The following is a 16,662-nucleotide window of genomic DNA, read 5'->3' as shown; positions in this document are numbered from 1 at the left end:
GTTTCGTTCGACACTGTAAATAGTGGGTCTTAGCTGAAAAGTAACTACTCGCGGATGTTATGAATCACTTATAGCATCTGTACGATTATTATCAAAAGTTAGAATCATTAGAATTTAAGTTATTATCGCGCGTGTCTGGCTTTTGTCTATAAGTTTCATATGTACTTGTACTTGTTTCAATTGTATGAGGCGTCCCAGACGCAGGGAACTCCTGAACACGTGAGAAATATATCTGATCATATGTCAGATAAGTTCAATGTATTCCAGAAGCATTGTGTGGCTCGTGGCGGGTTCGGTTACATTGTAATAATCGTGAAGCCGGATCGGTACGACTTACCTTCTCGTGTTAGTGGATGCCATAACTATCAAAGTCAATTTGGCGGGAGATCCGGTATGACTGTCAACTCAGCCAGTAGAGAAGCTAATTAAAACACATTTTTTATATCAAAATATTCGATTTACTTCTCTAGTTTTAAGGTTGAAACTGTCTGACAGCTTATACATCGTATTGCAACTGGTATCGCTTACTACTATCACGATGGAATAAATACTAAACACTTCAGAGTATAATCGTGAAACAATCTCATTGGACTTTCTTCATGTCAACAAGCGGCAACCATTGCTCATTCATGCGATGTAACGATTCTCACGCTCTCACGCTTCAAATCGAAGCAGTCATTTATCTATCCTACGCTGCTGCTAGGTGCTAGGTAAATATTTTATCATTTATCACTTTTCCTTGGCTGCCGCGTATTTTACTTGAGCATCATTGAGACATGAATTTCTTAAATAATTAATCATTACAACTCTGGGTGTAGGTAAAATACATCTTGTAATACCGTAGCTAAGTGTCTCGCCTAAACCACAAACGACTCACTTAGTAATAGGAATATTGAACTTTAATTTTACAACGGTCGACGCTGACTGGCCCGCTCCGTCATTTCTATAGCTTGGTAGGTCTCGTCCGGTGCAGCAACAGGGTCAGCGAATAGAACTTCCGGGCCAGGCTGCGCTTGTTGGCCGAACCGGCCTTCAGATGAATCTGGTTGACGTTTTCGTCCAGACTTTTGAGATCCTTCTCCAGCGACATGAGGGAAATTTCCTCCGCCAGGTTCGAGTGCGAATTTGACAATTTGTTATTGACGGTAAGGTTTGTGCTTCGTTGGTGCTGCGGTTGTTGCTGCTGCTGCTGCTGCTGTAGATTGTTGTTTCCATTCTGGTGGTTGCAGGTAGACGATCGTTGAAAATAGGCCGATCCTTCCCTAGTATGGATGAGGGATAGAAATAAAAAAGCGTTAATTTATCTGGTGTTGTTCGTAACTTAGAATTTTATATCTACAGAGACCCAAGCAGATGAGTAAATTTTTCAATATCTATCTATGTACATACAGATTTGAGTTCAAAGCATTTTATTTACAATAGCTCAAAAGTAAAATCGATTCTAACTATAATGACCGTTTCAAAAATTCGTAACTTTGTCTAGCTGGTTTTATAAAACAGAAAAGCGTAGAAGCTCATGTATTTATCATATCAGTAACGTCTTATAATCACGGCCGTAGCTTGGTCTTTTGGCGCCCTTGGCGGAGTCTCCGTTTTACGCAGCCTTGTTGTTTACTTTGCTTTATTTTTTCAATTAGACTTTCGAACAATTATTTGGTGTGTGCTTTAACATGGCATACTTTTTTTGTTTTTATTATAGAGGTTTTAAAATTAGGATCATTCGATCCTTTTTCGGATTAGAAAAATCTCTTTTTAAAGAAAATCTAGAAACTTTACGTGCGGGATTAGGAATCAAACCCAGATGAATTGCGTACAATACAATCGATTTACCAGTCCGCTTTCTCATCTTGCTCAATTCAGAAGCCAGAAATCGCTCTGCTGTTATAGTAGGGCATATACACCCAGGTTTTTTACGCGGTTTTTTAACGCGGATTTTCCAATTAACGCGGTTTTTTTACGCGGATTTTCCAATTAACGCGGGTTTTTTACGCGGATGTTTCAATTAACGTGGTTTTTGCAAATCAATTTCTGGCACCTACTCTTCAAGACCATTCCAAAAATATCCATATTGATTGAGTTATAGCGAATTTCGCTAAACCGAAAGTCGCCATCTTTGATTTCAAAATGGCGTCAAAGATCAATTTCTGGCACCTACTCTTCAAGACCATACCAAAAATACCCATATTGATTGGGTTATAGCGAATTTCGCTAAAACCGGAAGTCGCCATCTTTGATTTCAAAATGGCGTCAAAAATCAATTTCTGGAATCTACTCTTCAAGACCATTCCGAAAATACCCATATTGATTGGGTTATAGCGAATTTCGCTAAACCGGAAGTCGCCATCTTTGATTTCAAAATTACGTCAAAAATAAATTTCTGGCACCTACTCTTCAAGACCATTCCGAAAATACCCATATTGATTGAGTTATAGCGAATTTCGCTAAAACCGGAAGTCGCCATCTTTGATTTCAAAATGGCGTCAAAAATCTATTTCTGGAACCTACTCTTCAAGACCATTCCGAAAATACCCATATTGTTAGGGTGCGGGCCATAAGGAATCTTCCAGACCCGTCTCTTCCATCTTTCCGAAAATCTTCTAAGTCTTTTGCATTCAAAAGGACTTAGAATATTTTTTGCAAAAACCGTGTTAATTGCGAAATCCGCGCAAAAAAAAACTTTCAAAAATATTCTAAGTCTTGCCGATAGTTTTTTTTTGAGCGGATTTTCGAATTAACGCGGTTTTTTAACGCGGGTTTTCCAATTAACGCGGTTTTTTTTACGCGGATTTTCCAATTAACGCGGTTTTTTCTACGCGGTTTTTTTACGCGGCACGTATCCCCCGCGTAAAAAAAAACCTGGGTGTAATCAAATTTACCCGTGTGCCGCTTTGTTTATTTGCAAAAGCAAAAATTAATTCTTTCTACCTAGTGTGCGAAACGTGAATAAACGACAAGTGACAACGCAAAGCAAATTTAACCTCGTTGCTGGTCAACTGTGTTGCTGTTGACTTCTCGAAATGTCCGGTAAGACCATCAATTCGTGAAGTTGAGCATATGATGAAGGTGAACATGAAGCTCAACATAGCAGAAGTTAACGCTATGCAATTCCATCATGTACGTCATGCGGGTTACTGATTATGTTAAAAAAACATTAGTCGAGCAGAATTATTTGCTACGCAGAACAACTTGAAGCACGTTGTCTAACGTAATGACATTTTATACAGCATCCCAACATATATAGATAATGACAGTATTGAAATTAATTTACATGACCTGACACACGTACTAGCTTCGCCGCTATTAAAAAACCTATTTTAATCCACCTAGCGGTGCAATTGTGCCTTTCTCAATCATGAATCACGAGAATGTGTGCGTTGTTTATATTCATTAAAAGCTTTTAAATGCATATTTTACATTTTATTATTATACATCACATGACAACTATATACAGGAAAATAAATCATTATTCGAGTTCTAAAATTTTGAAAAAGAAAAAACAGCCACGGTAATATTGAACTGAAAAAAGGTGCAAAATCGGCAAAGTCCCAAAAAGTCGATTTTTATAAAAAAAAAATTTTCGAGATAACATAAAATCTCGACGTTTCATGCATTTTAAAGATGTTTGGCATCAAAAATACGAATTCGATTTCTGAAATTTCATGGGGTCCCCCCTTTCAAAAAAAAAATTGAGTTCCGGCTTATATGGGAATTTCATATGTGACCGGACGATTTAGTCTATATTTCCGGACCCATATAAGCGATCCGTACGAAATTTTATAGACATCTGTGGGGGTATTATAGCTATCATTTGGGACTAAGTTTGTGAAAATCGGCCTAACCATTTCCGAGAAACTGATGCGAGTTCGTAAATTTTGAAAGATGGCCGCTTTTCCCGGGCACTTCCGGAACCGTCTATGGTGGTCAATGTAGTCAACGAAAGTTTGGTTGGCCGTCAGTGACCTAGAACAGCAAAATGAAGTTGTTTGAGAGACATTTTAGCGAAATTTTTACCTTTTTTGCTTTCATCGGAGTATCGGTTTGAATCACAATTTGCTATGTGTTCGCATGCCACAACCTGCAACTCCGGAACCGGAAGTCGGATCGGGATGAAATTAAATAGCCATTTACGGGGACGCAATACCTTTCATTTGAGGCCAAGTTTAGTCGAATCGGTCTAGCCATCTCCGAGAAACCGATGTGACTGTTATTCTGAATTTAGATACTTCCGCCGGGGCTTCCGGAACCGATGATGGTGGCCAATGTGGCCAAATAAACTTTGAATGGATGTTAGTGACCCAATACTATCAATCGAAGCAGTTGTGGTCATATTTTGGAAAAAAATTCACCTTTATACATTCATTGCAGAATTTCTGAAAATCGACATTTTCTGCGTGTTCGTACTCATCACCCTGTAATTCCGGAACCGGAAGTCGGATCCATTAGAAATTCAATAGCAGCCTATGGGAACGTTGCACCTTTCATTTGAGACTAAGTTTGTCAAAATCGGTTCAGCCATCTCTGAGAAAAATGAGTGACATTTTTGGTCACATACACACACACACATACACACACACATACATACATACACACATACATACACACACAGACATTTGCCGAACTCGACGAACTGAATCGAATGGTATATGTCACTCGGCCCTCCGGGCCTCCGTCAAAAAGTCGGTTTTCAGAGCAATTGCAATACCTTTCTATTGAGAAAGGCAAAACTCATGTCAAAATACGTAGAGGTGGGCAGTGTTAAGGATGTTCAGATGAACTTCTTCCCGGAACTTCACAACGGCGTCCGTGTGGTGAGAATGCGTCCGACCAAGCCTACTCCCTCCTACTTGAACATCTCATGCAAATCAGTTCAAGGCATTGCATATTCGCAACGAATACTGGTCACGTACACAGGGCTAATGCCTACGTGCCAATTATGTGATCAGCCGCTTCCTACCTCTGAATGGAACACTTATCTTGACTTTTTTATGACTTATACTTACTTGGTTTATAGAGCAGATCAAAATTTCAGCGCTCTCCTAAAGCTGGCGGAAGTCAGGAGTCTGTAGGTGACGGACAGGGTATTTTCCGGGAGACTTGGTAAAACCAGTTGTTCCGGAAGACTTACATGCAGATTGGTTCACTGAGTAGACGATTTATTAGAGAATTAAACCCGCCTCTATTATACAACAATCCGAAGCATTTTTTTGAATATGTATTACTCCACCAACCGTTTTATTAATTTCCGATGGTAAAAAACTTATAAAAAACCTAAAAATTGGATTTCCGAAAAATTCTACTGAAGTTCATTCGCGATAGTCACTCATTTTATGTACATTCCTTTCACAAATCTTGAACTCTATATTCGTGAAATTAGTTGACGCTAGGTATTTGCAGGCGACCGAGGAGACTGTATCACAGACTAACAGACATAACACTCGTAATCAATTCTTCGACCGCTTTAACCGTAATTTTAAATACATTTTTAGTTGGGAATGGGCCGCATATGCGATTATGATGTCACTGATATATGCGCTAATATAGGGGGATAGACCACTAGTGAAAAATTGTTCCAAGTCTGAGGGATAACCCTTTTGTAAATGAGTGGTTAGGACCGTGTATAAAAGGTGGAGGTATTGTGCTGATAAAATTAGCGAATCGATATTTTTTGAGGGAATTGCATCATACTGTTATGTCTGTTAGTCTGTGACTGTATATCAAAACCACTATATTGAAGAGACAAGCTTAAGGTGCTGTGACCTGGTTGGTGGGTTGTTGACAACAGTGCATATCGTTAGAGTTAGAATTTCCAGTCCAATCTCCGTTAAGACATTTCGGTTATGTCCCAGATATTGACCATTGTATGAAATGCCTTAACCTCACAAATTTGACAAGTGCTGGTCCTGTTGTTTACAGTTTGGACTTACCAAATTTGGATTCCATTAAAATAAGCTTAGTGCTAATAATTATTTCCCAACAAATTTTACTTCAAAACTACTTACCGTTTCAGAGAACAGTAGAAGTAATTGATAAACAAATAATTAGCTTCACTTATTAGGTCTTTCATATACATTTTCCCACAGTAGAGAAAGGCACAATTTAATTGTAAGGCGTTCTAGAGAACATTTATACTTCTAATAACATTATTCCCAATATATCATTTCGAAAATACGAATAATCTCTAAGTTCAGAATGTAATCAACAGGACCACTACCTGTCACATTTAATGCATGACGTCACTGTGCAGTGACCAATTGCACACTTACATTTTTGCACATGCGAATGCAACAAAGATGCTTTTATGATCTATTCGTGATCAAGGCTTTTCCATTCGTGATCAAGGTTTTTACGTATTCGTGTCAGTTGCTACCACAATCGATAGCATTCAGTCATGCATCTCCCGTAATTTCCTTCGTATTCTTGAAGTTTTATTTTGCGCCGTGTCCTGGCCCATGTATAAGGGCCATTCCACGCGAAGTGATCAAAAAAAGATGCAAACTTGAAATCGACCTTCACGGATTTGAATCAAATTTGGTGGAATTGTTCATCTAGGGCCAATATATAAAAACCCAAATTTTTGTGTCAATTGAACCACCCCTCAGGTCATGGGAGCACCCTCCGTTTTGACAAGTTGCCAAAACCCTTGATTTTCTTTTGATCATATCTCCGGTTCTATTGACTCTAGAATCAAACGGTTAGATGGCTTTTGAAGAAAATTATTCAAGGAGTCTATAAAAAAATAAATTTTTGGCGGCAGTGCTGCCAACTATGCGATTTTTCAGTTAAATATTAAAAATTAATTTTTCTCCCGATACATGTATTTTAATTTTGAAAATTCTAATGCTATCGTGTTCCTCAGACATTTTTACATAAGAAACACTTATAATCTCAATATAATTTGACCGGATCCTGAGATACACCATTTTGAAGGTAAAAACTCGGATTTTCTCATATAAAATTCATTTTTTAGGCCGAAATTGAGAAAATCTTCAAACGGTCATAAAAATCGACCCTGATCTGCTAGAAGCAAAACAAAAACGTAGTTTTTCATCATTTTTCGTCTACTTCACGAAAAATCATGTTTGAACTCACAATACTCAAGTTGGTTTTTTAGTGTTGTGTGATTGCGATTTTATATGGGAAATTGCGATTTTCCCCTTCAATATGGTGTATCTCAGGATCCGCTCAAATTATATTGAGATTATAAGTGTTTCCTATGTAAAAATATCTCAGGAACACGATAGCATTAGAATTTTCAAAATTAAAATATATGTATTGGGAGAAACATATTTTTTTATATTTAACTGAAAAATCGCATAGTTGGCAGCACTGCCGCCAAAAATTTATATTTTTATAGACTCCTTGACTAATTTTATTCAAAAGCCATCTAGCCGTTTGATTCTAGAGTCAATGGAACCGGAGATATGATCAAAAGAAAATCAAGGGTTTTAGCAATTTCTCAAAACAGGGGGTGCTCCCATGACCCGAGGGGTGGTTCAATTGACACAAAAATTTGGGTTTTTATATATTGGCCCTAGCTGAACAATTCCACCAAATTTGGTTCAAATCCGTGAAGGTCGATTGCACCTGCCTTGATCACTTCGCGTGGAATGACCCATAAATAAATTTTCCTTCAAAGTCTCAGACTTTCCGTTTGAAACCATACACATTGAACTCAGTCGGACCATATATAGTCTTCTGTAAGATCAAAGCTAATTATTCTCATGATTTCGAAAAATAACTTCAGAATTGTACTATTCTGTCTGATGTAAGCAAATATCGTTCCTAGTAACAAGCCTTCTATGAAGGACTACCGCGTCTACATACCGACTCACAATGTTGAGATTGACACTGTGGTCATTGATTCGAGTTTGTTATGCAGAGATGTACTGAAATGGGCCATTGTAGGCCATTGCACTGGGAATTCTTATTGTAGAGAGAGTTCACATGATCTATTGCCGTACGCAAACAGCGCATGATGAATAGCGTTTCCTTAAAGTGCGCTTTTAGCACTTTTTTGCCAAAAACACTAAAAATAGCTACGCCATCCACCACGATAAATCTTCATGCTCTCTTAGATCAGAAAGAGTGACGATGACGATCAGTGGCGTAGCCAGGGAGAGGGGGTTGGTGGTTAAACCCCCCCTCCCCAAAAACAAAATTAATTGAATTGAAAAAAAAATATTGGTGGTGACCAGTTTACTATAAAAAATATTTAATTTTTATTATTTAAATAATAAAAAATTGGAAGTACTGCGATGGGATGCATATGGAAGATGGAATGCGGAGACAACTCGGTAAAATGGTTCTAGAAACTAATCGTTCTCAACACGTCGCATTCAAAGTCACTAAGAACGCGGTGATCTCCCGCCAGCATGCTCCAGGTTTCCTGACCGTAGAGGACAACCGGTCTAATGAGCGGATGATTAACTTTATCCGGTGGCGTACATTCGTCGATCGAAGGGTTTTTCGAAGCCTAAAGTGACAACGTTCACCTGCTAGAATACGTTTCTAAATTACTCTGTTGGTGTCATTATTGGCGGTCATTAGTGAGCCCAAGTACACCAGCTCACCCAGTAAACGAAATGGCGACTAGGCGGGTTAAAACATGCCGACGAGCGGTAGGCTATTGAAACATTGTTTTAGGCAAACCGCTGTAACTCGCCAACAATTCGCCCTAATTGTGTGGGTATCAACCAACTCGATATCATTGCCAACGCTTCAACCGTCAGTCGCATGTACGTTCCCACCATCGTCTCAAGATTTTGTGCCATAATATTGATGTTACCGGCGAAGCTAAAACGCTGAGCAGACTTCCGCAAAACCGTGTCATTCCTCACTCTTATTATTCCAGCTTACCGTAGCCCTTTCCGAGTTTCAAAAGGACTCGAAAGTATTTATAATGCTCATGACATATCACTCGATCTATTTTCGCTGGTCCGGAAATCCGTATTTAGGCATTATATGCTGGTTTTTTCAACGAACTCGCTTGCTAACGGTGATTGGCGGCGACAAGGGATTTGGGAGAACACCTTCAGCAATATGATTGCTAACTATTTGCAGCCATCCCGCTTAACACCCTTTTTAAAGATGGGACATACTCCTCCATCCAATCTTCCGGTTAAATCTGTTTCTCCCAGATCCTTAAAACGACCCAGTGGAGTGCTCTACACAACGCCTCTCTCCCGTGTTTTAGCGGCTCACATGGCAGGTTGATCATTGCCAGCGGCTTTATCAGTCCTCAACCCGCCGATCACCTCATGAATCTTTGGTAGATCTTGTGCTGGGAATCTGCGTCGACTGGTTCTTGCGATACTCTCGCCGTCTACTGCTATTTCGATGTTCATCATAATACATTTATCGATCAGCTCACACTCGGTCGTGAGGAGGTCTCCATTAGTATCTCTTCATATGTCAGCCTGTGGCACATAGCCTTTGCTTGAGCGATTTACCTACTCGTAGAATTTTCATAACTCTGTACAGATGCTCCATCGCTTCGGTATCCCGATCTTCTTGTAGGCGATTTCTAATCTATTTTCGCACTCTAGAAGGTGCGCACATTTGTGATATTGGAGAAAAATTATCGTTCATCATTCATATCGTGGTCGATTTGGTTCTCAGTTTGTTAATCAGGTGATCTCAGGGATGGGCTCCAAATACGCGTAAAATGCATCTTTCTCGTTCTTGGGTCACACTTCGTGAGGGTAGTGTACGTTAACGATGCTGTAGTTGTTGAAATGGCCTTTGATCCACACACATCCTTTCACTGATCTTCTGGTACTTGATTACGCGTTGGCGTATCTTGCCCAGCACTATAAAGCTGATTCCCAACTTGATTGTTGTGCCGTCGCTCTAGTAGAATGTAACTGCGCGATGCCCGCTTTTCCACACATCCTGTCCTGCCAAGCACAGGAAGTTCCTACAATGCTACGACTTTGAAGTTGCGAGTTTTCAGCTGATTGTGTAGGATTCGTTCGAACTCAGGGAAGCAAAAAGACTTACAGTTGGATGTGCCAAGTTTCCAATCGTAGTCCTTCTTCGTTACGTGGGCTTTGATCGATTATTCCGATCCGCCTTGTCCTCCTGATTCTTCGTAACGTGGTGTTTTCCGGGCGGCTTGTTGAGTTTACACAACCTCCTGTCTTCTCGGACAGCCGCGCGGAGTTTATTTGCCACCTCACGTATTCATTTCTGTGTACGGTAGGGTTATAGAGCTCATGCTCACTCGCACCTTCTCATTTCGCTTCTACTGCACAAGACGGTAGTACCCAGTCGATGCCGGGCTACAGATTAAATATCATCAATAGACGCACAGGAAAGCATGAGAGAGGAGCTTATGAACACTGGGAAGTATTCACCATTTGATGACCAACTTTCGAAGTTGATGGTTTCGAAATTTTGGATGTTGACCGTAAGATATATTCCATTTTAAAACTGAAGATATGAATCAGAAAGCAGGAATAAGAATATATTGGCTTAAATGGCACGTTCCCCGTATGTAGTCGGTGATTTGTGTCTTGCCGTGTGTTTTCATCATTTCCTGAGCGAAAGGAAAGGACAAGGAGGTGTGGGGAAGTAGAATTGGAAGGGTGGGAAAAATAACAGCACAAAAACAAAAATAAACAACAGGTAAGTTAAACTCACAAGTAGTTCAACTTGTCTGCGAGTGAGCCTAATGCTCTTTACCACATTGGATAAGAAACTTTAGTATGTCTGTGAGTCTGCACATGGTTTCGTCTATATAAGGACGGCCGAAAATTTGAAATCGCTATTGCGCTACCGCTGGACAGTTCCGTATCAGATGATATGAGGCTCCGTAGTCGGATTCACAAAGATCATACGAAAAAGACTCAGCGCGCTGAATAGTTGCCATGTGATAATTGAGTTTGCAGTAGCCGGTTAAAGCCCTGGTCAGCATGCCGCAGTGGAGCTTCGAAATTTTTTTTCGAAATCACTGGGCACGGTTGTTCTAGAAACGCTCGGACGAAGCCGAGGACCGTATTTTTCCCTTATCCAACTTGTCGAAATTGGCAGCGCGGGATCAGGACGAACGAAGTTGATAGCTGAACCTGCCCTGGCCAATTCGTCAGCCCATTCATTTCCAGTAATACCGGAATGTTCGGGCACCCAGACAAGGTAGATAGTGTTGACAATGCTTAGTTCTTCGATTTGGGTTCGGCACGCGATCACTAGCTTGGACAGTGATTTGTCTGAGCTAAGGACCTTGAATGCAGCTTGACTATCGGAGCAGAAGTTTATAACTCTGCCGGACAAACTCAGTTCAAGGGCCGATTGTACCCCGCACATAATCGCAAAGATTTCTGTTTGGAATGCAGTACAGTATCGACCTAGCGAGTGAGATTGTTCCAATCTCACTTCACTACAGTAGACACCAGCACCAGCACGTCCCTCCATCAGAGAACCTCCAGTGTAACAGACCACTTGCGTTTGTTGTTGTCTTACCATATAGCCAGACAACCACTCCTCTCGAGAGGAAATCTTCACATGGAATGTCCTGTAAGGAAAACTACATGTGAGTGTAATATCACTGGGAGCAAGAATATCTTTACCCCATGTAACCATTTGTGACCACAATCGTGTATGACTGGTAGCAAGATCAACGTGGTTACTGTTTCAAAGCCCAGTAACCTGCAGTCTGTATTCACATGATAGTGCTTCTTGTTTGAGGTGTATGTGTAATGGTTTGATATTTAGAAGTGCCTCAAGAGCAGCAGTCGGAGTAGTGGTGAAAGCCCGTCAACGCCATGAGCGCCATTATTTGCAGATGGTTTAGTTTTGACTGGACTGTCATCACCTTTCCTCTTCAGCTAGACGCACATGAAAGCATGAGATAGGAGCTTACGAACCCTGGGAAGTATTCACCATTTGATGACCAATTATTCACCATTTGATGAGAATGGAATGGTGACCGCTGAACTGTTTCTGTATCTGAACTTTCAATATTTTATCAAATTACATTATATTGAAGCATTTTCGAAAAATCAACGATTTTCGTCAACCCCCCTAACCAAATTTCTGGCTACGCTACTGATGACGATCATCATGCGGGGACATCCTTTCTTACTCCTAAAAACTATAGGAAGATGAGATTCATTGAAAAGGCTTACATTTTTAGAGAGGCCACCATAACATAACAGCTCTGGTCTTAAAAATTTGACAGCAAACATGGAGCTCAGCTCTTTCAGGAATACCGAAAAATCTCATGTGACATTTCAAACAGAGATTTGACTTAGCTCAAAACTTGTAGGGATTAGGCTTGGTACCGGCATATTTGTGGTGTTGCAGAACATCTCCCAGCACCGAATAGACTTCAATTCTCATTGTATGGCATGGAGTAGTCTTCTCGGTGATAATTAATCTAGCTTACTTTACGATTTTCGCTACAGCTTCAAGGATGTGGCCTACTTTACTGCACACTTGTGTTTCTATGAAACTGTGAAAGCGAACGATAAAGTTTGAAGGAAAAATCTCCGAATAACATGGGGAGCGTGCCAATTGAGCTAATATATTCTGATATTTATTCTTTTATTTTCATTTTTTATTTCGACATATGTAGTCACACTTTCTTTTTTACTTCTTACCGACCTTCAATTAGCTAGAGATTACTAAATAAGGAAAGTTATGAAAATTAGAGCTACAGTACTCAAGTGAAAGCAAGAATGTGAAATATACAGATAGAAAACCGGGTCATTAAAAACAGGACCCTACCGGTAAATCTTTTGTCTTCTGCTGGCAGGAGTCAGGCTTAGGCTGTGTTACTACGAATCACTCAAGTCTACCAACATGTCCTACGGCAAAATCCTAATATCACCATCTAGCTTTTAAAAAATATCAAAGCCGCTTCTTAAGAGACTTTTGTTTGTAGATTTGTTCATGTATGACGTGATGAAGAAAGCGATCGATGTACACAAGAACAAACTGCTTGCATTTTCAGATTTTTGTGGCGAATTTCGATATGAAGATTTTTTTTTAAATGTTAAACAAAAAGAATTTTTGCAGTCTACTCGAAACAAAATTTGAACTCCGACGAAGCAAAACCGACTCTAGTGAAACCTTAATCTACCACATAAAGTACGCAAACAAAAAGCCACGTAAAGCGCGTATCGTCACACACAATTTACCTTACATGTTGATTGTACTGATTGTGCCGCCTTCGAATCGGGATGAGATGGAATGCACCGTATATTAGCGGATTAATGAGGCTGTTAGACATCCCGAAGAAAAATATGCCCGTCTGTAGGTCCTCGCCGAGCTGTGTTTTGATAAAGATGGAAGGTTGAATAAAAACGTGAGAATTGTGGTGATGGAATTTAACGCTTCCCTTCCATTACATAAATATCCAGTAATCCATTCCACAGATGGCTACGGCTAACTATGTGCTGTGGCGCGCGATTGACGCGGCTTAATACTTACCCGTTCGGTCGGATTGAGGAACATAAATATTAGCATCATGATGTAGTAGGGCGTCCAGCAGACCATGAAGACCACCACGATGACGACCGATATCCGGAGGGATTTCATCTTGGCTTTGTGTATCAGTCGCTGCCGGTTTGTGTCTGACCGGCGGTAGTACGACCGGTCCAAGACCGTCGTTTCTATCCTGAAGATTTTTTCACTACCTGTAATAATGAACCGAGAGAAAGGGAAGATTTGCGTAAGAAAGTAACTAGTTGTTTATCTTGTTAGATTTTATATGGGAATTCGGGAAGCAAAAATTGATTGTGGATAATACGATAGTAATTTATTGTGTGTTTTCTTCTACTGAAATATGAATAGATTTATCATCATTTAATTACAGAAAGAATAGGTTTGCCATTTATCTGTTTATTTGACACGGCACGTTGCGTTAGCTCGAAGGTATCATTTTGTATTTTTAATGTGGAATATATTCGCTTTCGTTATAGTGGATCAGGATTAAAATATCATCTAATAAGCCGTGCGAATTTTTGAACGTCAATAATTTCGGTTGAAAATATTGGAAAGACATTATTTACGCTATAAGAGCGATACCTATAAGATTCTTGATTTGGATTTGAAATTGATTTAGCATAAATAACGGAAAATATTATTATGGGTGACGAAATGTGAGACACGAAGAGAAATGTACCATAATAGTCCATGCACAGACTTCTTTAACAATTAAATAACAAATAATATAAAAAATACAATATTTTTTAAACCTATTTAGGGTGCTGGGGAGGTCCTAAGGGCATGTTCAGGAGCGTTCTATTTTATATAGGAGTTTCAAAGTAGAACTGGAACTGAAACATTCAGAGCATGTTCAGGAGTGTTTCATTTCTAGATTCATAATTTTGACAGTTCTATAATATAAAACTGAGAATTATAAAACTAGAACTTGCTGTCCCCAGCAGCAGTTCTAGCGGATGTTCTATTCAATTTAAAATTCATGTCTCGCCATGCCTTCAGCGTTACTGCATTCAAATTAATTTTTCTCCAGCCTATCGGTTCTAAGTATATATGCTGAAAACTTTGCATTAATTTAAAACACAGTTCTAAACGTGTTTTAAAATCAGCAACAAATAGAACTGCGTCGTATAACAGTTTTAAATTTTGAAACAAAACTGTTCGAAATAATAAAACTAAACGCTCTGCTGGGGACGTGAATGTTTCAGTTCCAGTTCTACTTTGAAACTCCTATATAAAATAGAACGCTCCTGAACATGCCCTCACGTCGTGCTGCAAGTCACGAAAGGCTCACTCCTCAGTGCGCAAGAGCAGATGGCCTGCCAAATGAGATATTTGGAGGCGAACTTCGACATTTTCTTCTTCTTAAATTTGTCGTCCATATAGAACTTGCTCTTACCGGTGAAAAACTCTAACCCCGGAATTTGCTTAAAATCGGCTTTTATATACGTTTCGTCGTTCATCACACAGCAGCCATATTTTGTCAGCATCTTCTCGTAGAGCTTCCGTGCCCGAGTTTTAGCCGTCGATTGTTGCCGATCATCGCGGTTTGGGAAGTTCTGTACCTTGTATGTATGTAGTCCAGCTCTCTTCTTTGCATTCTGGACGTAGCTCTGCGACATGCCAATATTTTTAGCCAAATCACGGCTTGAGACGTTGGGATTTGCTTTAATCATCCGCTTCACTTTTCCCTCGGTCTTTTTGTTCTCCGGTCCCGGTTTTCTTCCAGCTCCTTTGCCGCGGTCCAACATCAACCGCTCCTGGAACCGCTTCAACACTCTGGTGAATGTTCAACATTTTTCCCAACTGCCGATGCGACAGGTCAGGAAATTCCAGGTGTTTGGAAAGAATTTGTCCTCTCGACTCTCGTTGGTTCACCTCCATTTCCGTTGAATCGAAAAACACGACTTCGAGTTTAACAGCATGTAAACAATACACATCAATGAGAAAGTGTGCAAAATTTGGTTGATTTTTACCCAATGGTAAAAAAGTTATGCCCTGTTGAATGTGTCGCAATAATTTCGTGTTCGCCTTTTATAGTCGCCAAAAAATACGTCCGTTTGTTCCGCTTAGTGCCCACAGCGCCATCTGGACCTGAGTAGTTGATGCAACAATTCCACGGGTGGAGAATTCTTCACAGAAACACCAGGAAAAAAAAATATTCAGAGCAACACGTTGCTGGTGAGATCGTTTCATGTTATTTTTCAATACTTATGTTATAATGGGTCGTTGGATGTGCAGTCGAGCTGTTGCCTTTATCTCAAGAACATGTGTACTTCTATTGATAAAAACAAGTATATCAAGACAAGTTTCTTCCATAAAAGCACTGCTGGTCAGTAGGAGTCTTGCTAGTATATGGTGGGGATTGGATTTGGCGCTACTAAACCTTTAAAAAACCCATAACTACTAAAGCAGCTCTGACGAAGCGAGTCTGTGCTGCTTCTGCTAAGATCCCAAGATTCCAATAATCGAAGATCTTAGCAAGAAAAGCACTCCAGCCCAACCGGAGTGCCAAACGGCACATCAGGATCGACGCCAGTAACATCCTGATTATGGCATACTGGCCATTGCGAACGACAACGGACAGGACACGGATCACGAAATGGACGGCGATATTGGGCTGACAAGCGTGCTGTTCTACTCCCTGAGTAAGGAAGGATGACACCGATTTGAAATGGCGAGTGGGCTAACAGCACGACTGCCACCGTCCCAACAAAACCCTGGCAGGTCTTCGCGTACGCTCAAAACTTGTCACCATTTAGTTGGTGGTACTAGGTTCGGTTGGAGCATTCCCGATTTTACTCCGATCCGGCTCTGAACACTACTCCCCATGAAGGATAGTGTAAACCCTAGCATGACCTCACTGCTCGTATCGATAATCATGGAATCACGAGACGCGACTAAGTACAACGAGTGGAGATCGCGGCCCGGAGTTGGGACCCAACAAAATGGAGACATCTAATAAACCAAATGAGGACGCGATTGCATTTTCAAGGAGTGGTAAGCTGCAGATATCACCGGTTACGCCGTCGGTAGCCACAGCGAGTACCAGCAGCGGCTTGGTACAGAGTGAGCTAAGAGGAAACCATGAGTTCGTGAAGGACAAGCACAATGTGCACAACAAGGTGAAGCAGCTAGTGACGAGTATCAAATCGACCGTAACAGCTGCTAAACGCGAGCAGAAGACGCTCTTGATGATAGCTGAATTAGTCGAAAAAG

The 16,662-nt window shown here is 40.4% G+C and overlaps 1 protein-coding gene across 1 annotated transcript; it reads right to left on the bottom strand.

Annotated features, from left to right (window-relative positions):
* Nucleotides 1-466: 466 nt before the first annotated feature.
* On the bottom strand, nucleotides 467-13,834 carry LOC131696104 (gonadotropin-releasing hormone II receptor-like). Its single transcript, XM_058984635.1, has 4 exons — nucleotides 13,815-13,834; nucleotides 13,432-13,684; nucleotides 13,140-13,270; nucleotides 467-1,262 (listed from the first exon to the last, which is right to left on the bottom strand). The coding sequence occupies exons 1-4, from the start codon at nucleotides 13,832-13,834 to the stop codon at nucleotides 944-946; spliced, it is 723 nt and encodes a 240-aa protein (XP_058840618.1). The 3' UTR covers nucleotides 467-943.
* Between the last annotated feature and the right edge of the window lie 2,828 nt (nucleotides 13,835-16,662).

The sequence above is a fragment of the Topomyia yanbarensis genome, unplaced genomic scaffold (genome assembly GCF_030247195.1).
Source record: "Topomyia yanbarensis strain Yona2022 unplaced genomic scaffold, ASM3024719v1 HiC_scaffold_73, whole genome shotgun sequence".
NCBI classification, from domain to species: Eukaryota; Metazoa; Arthropoda; class Insecta; order Diptera; family Culicidae; genus Topomyia; species Topomyia yanbarensis.
Note: the sequence above shows the minus strand (reverse complement) of the source record. Positions and strands in the feature narration are given on the sequence as shown.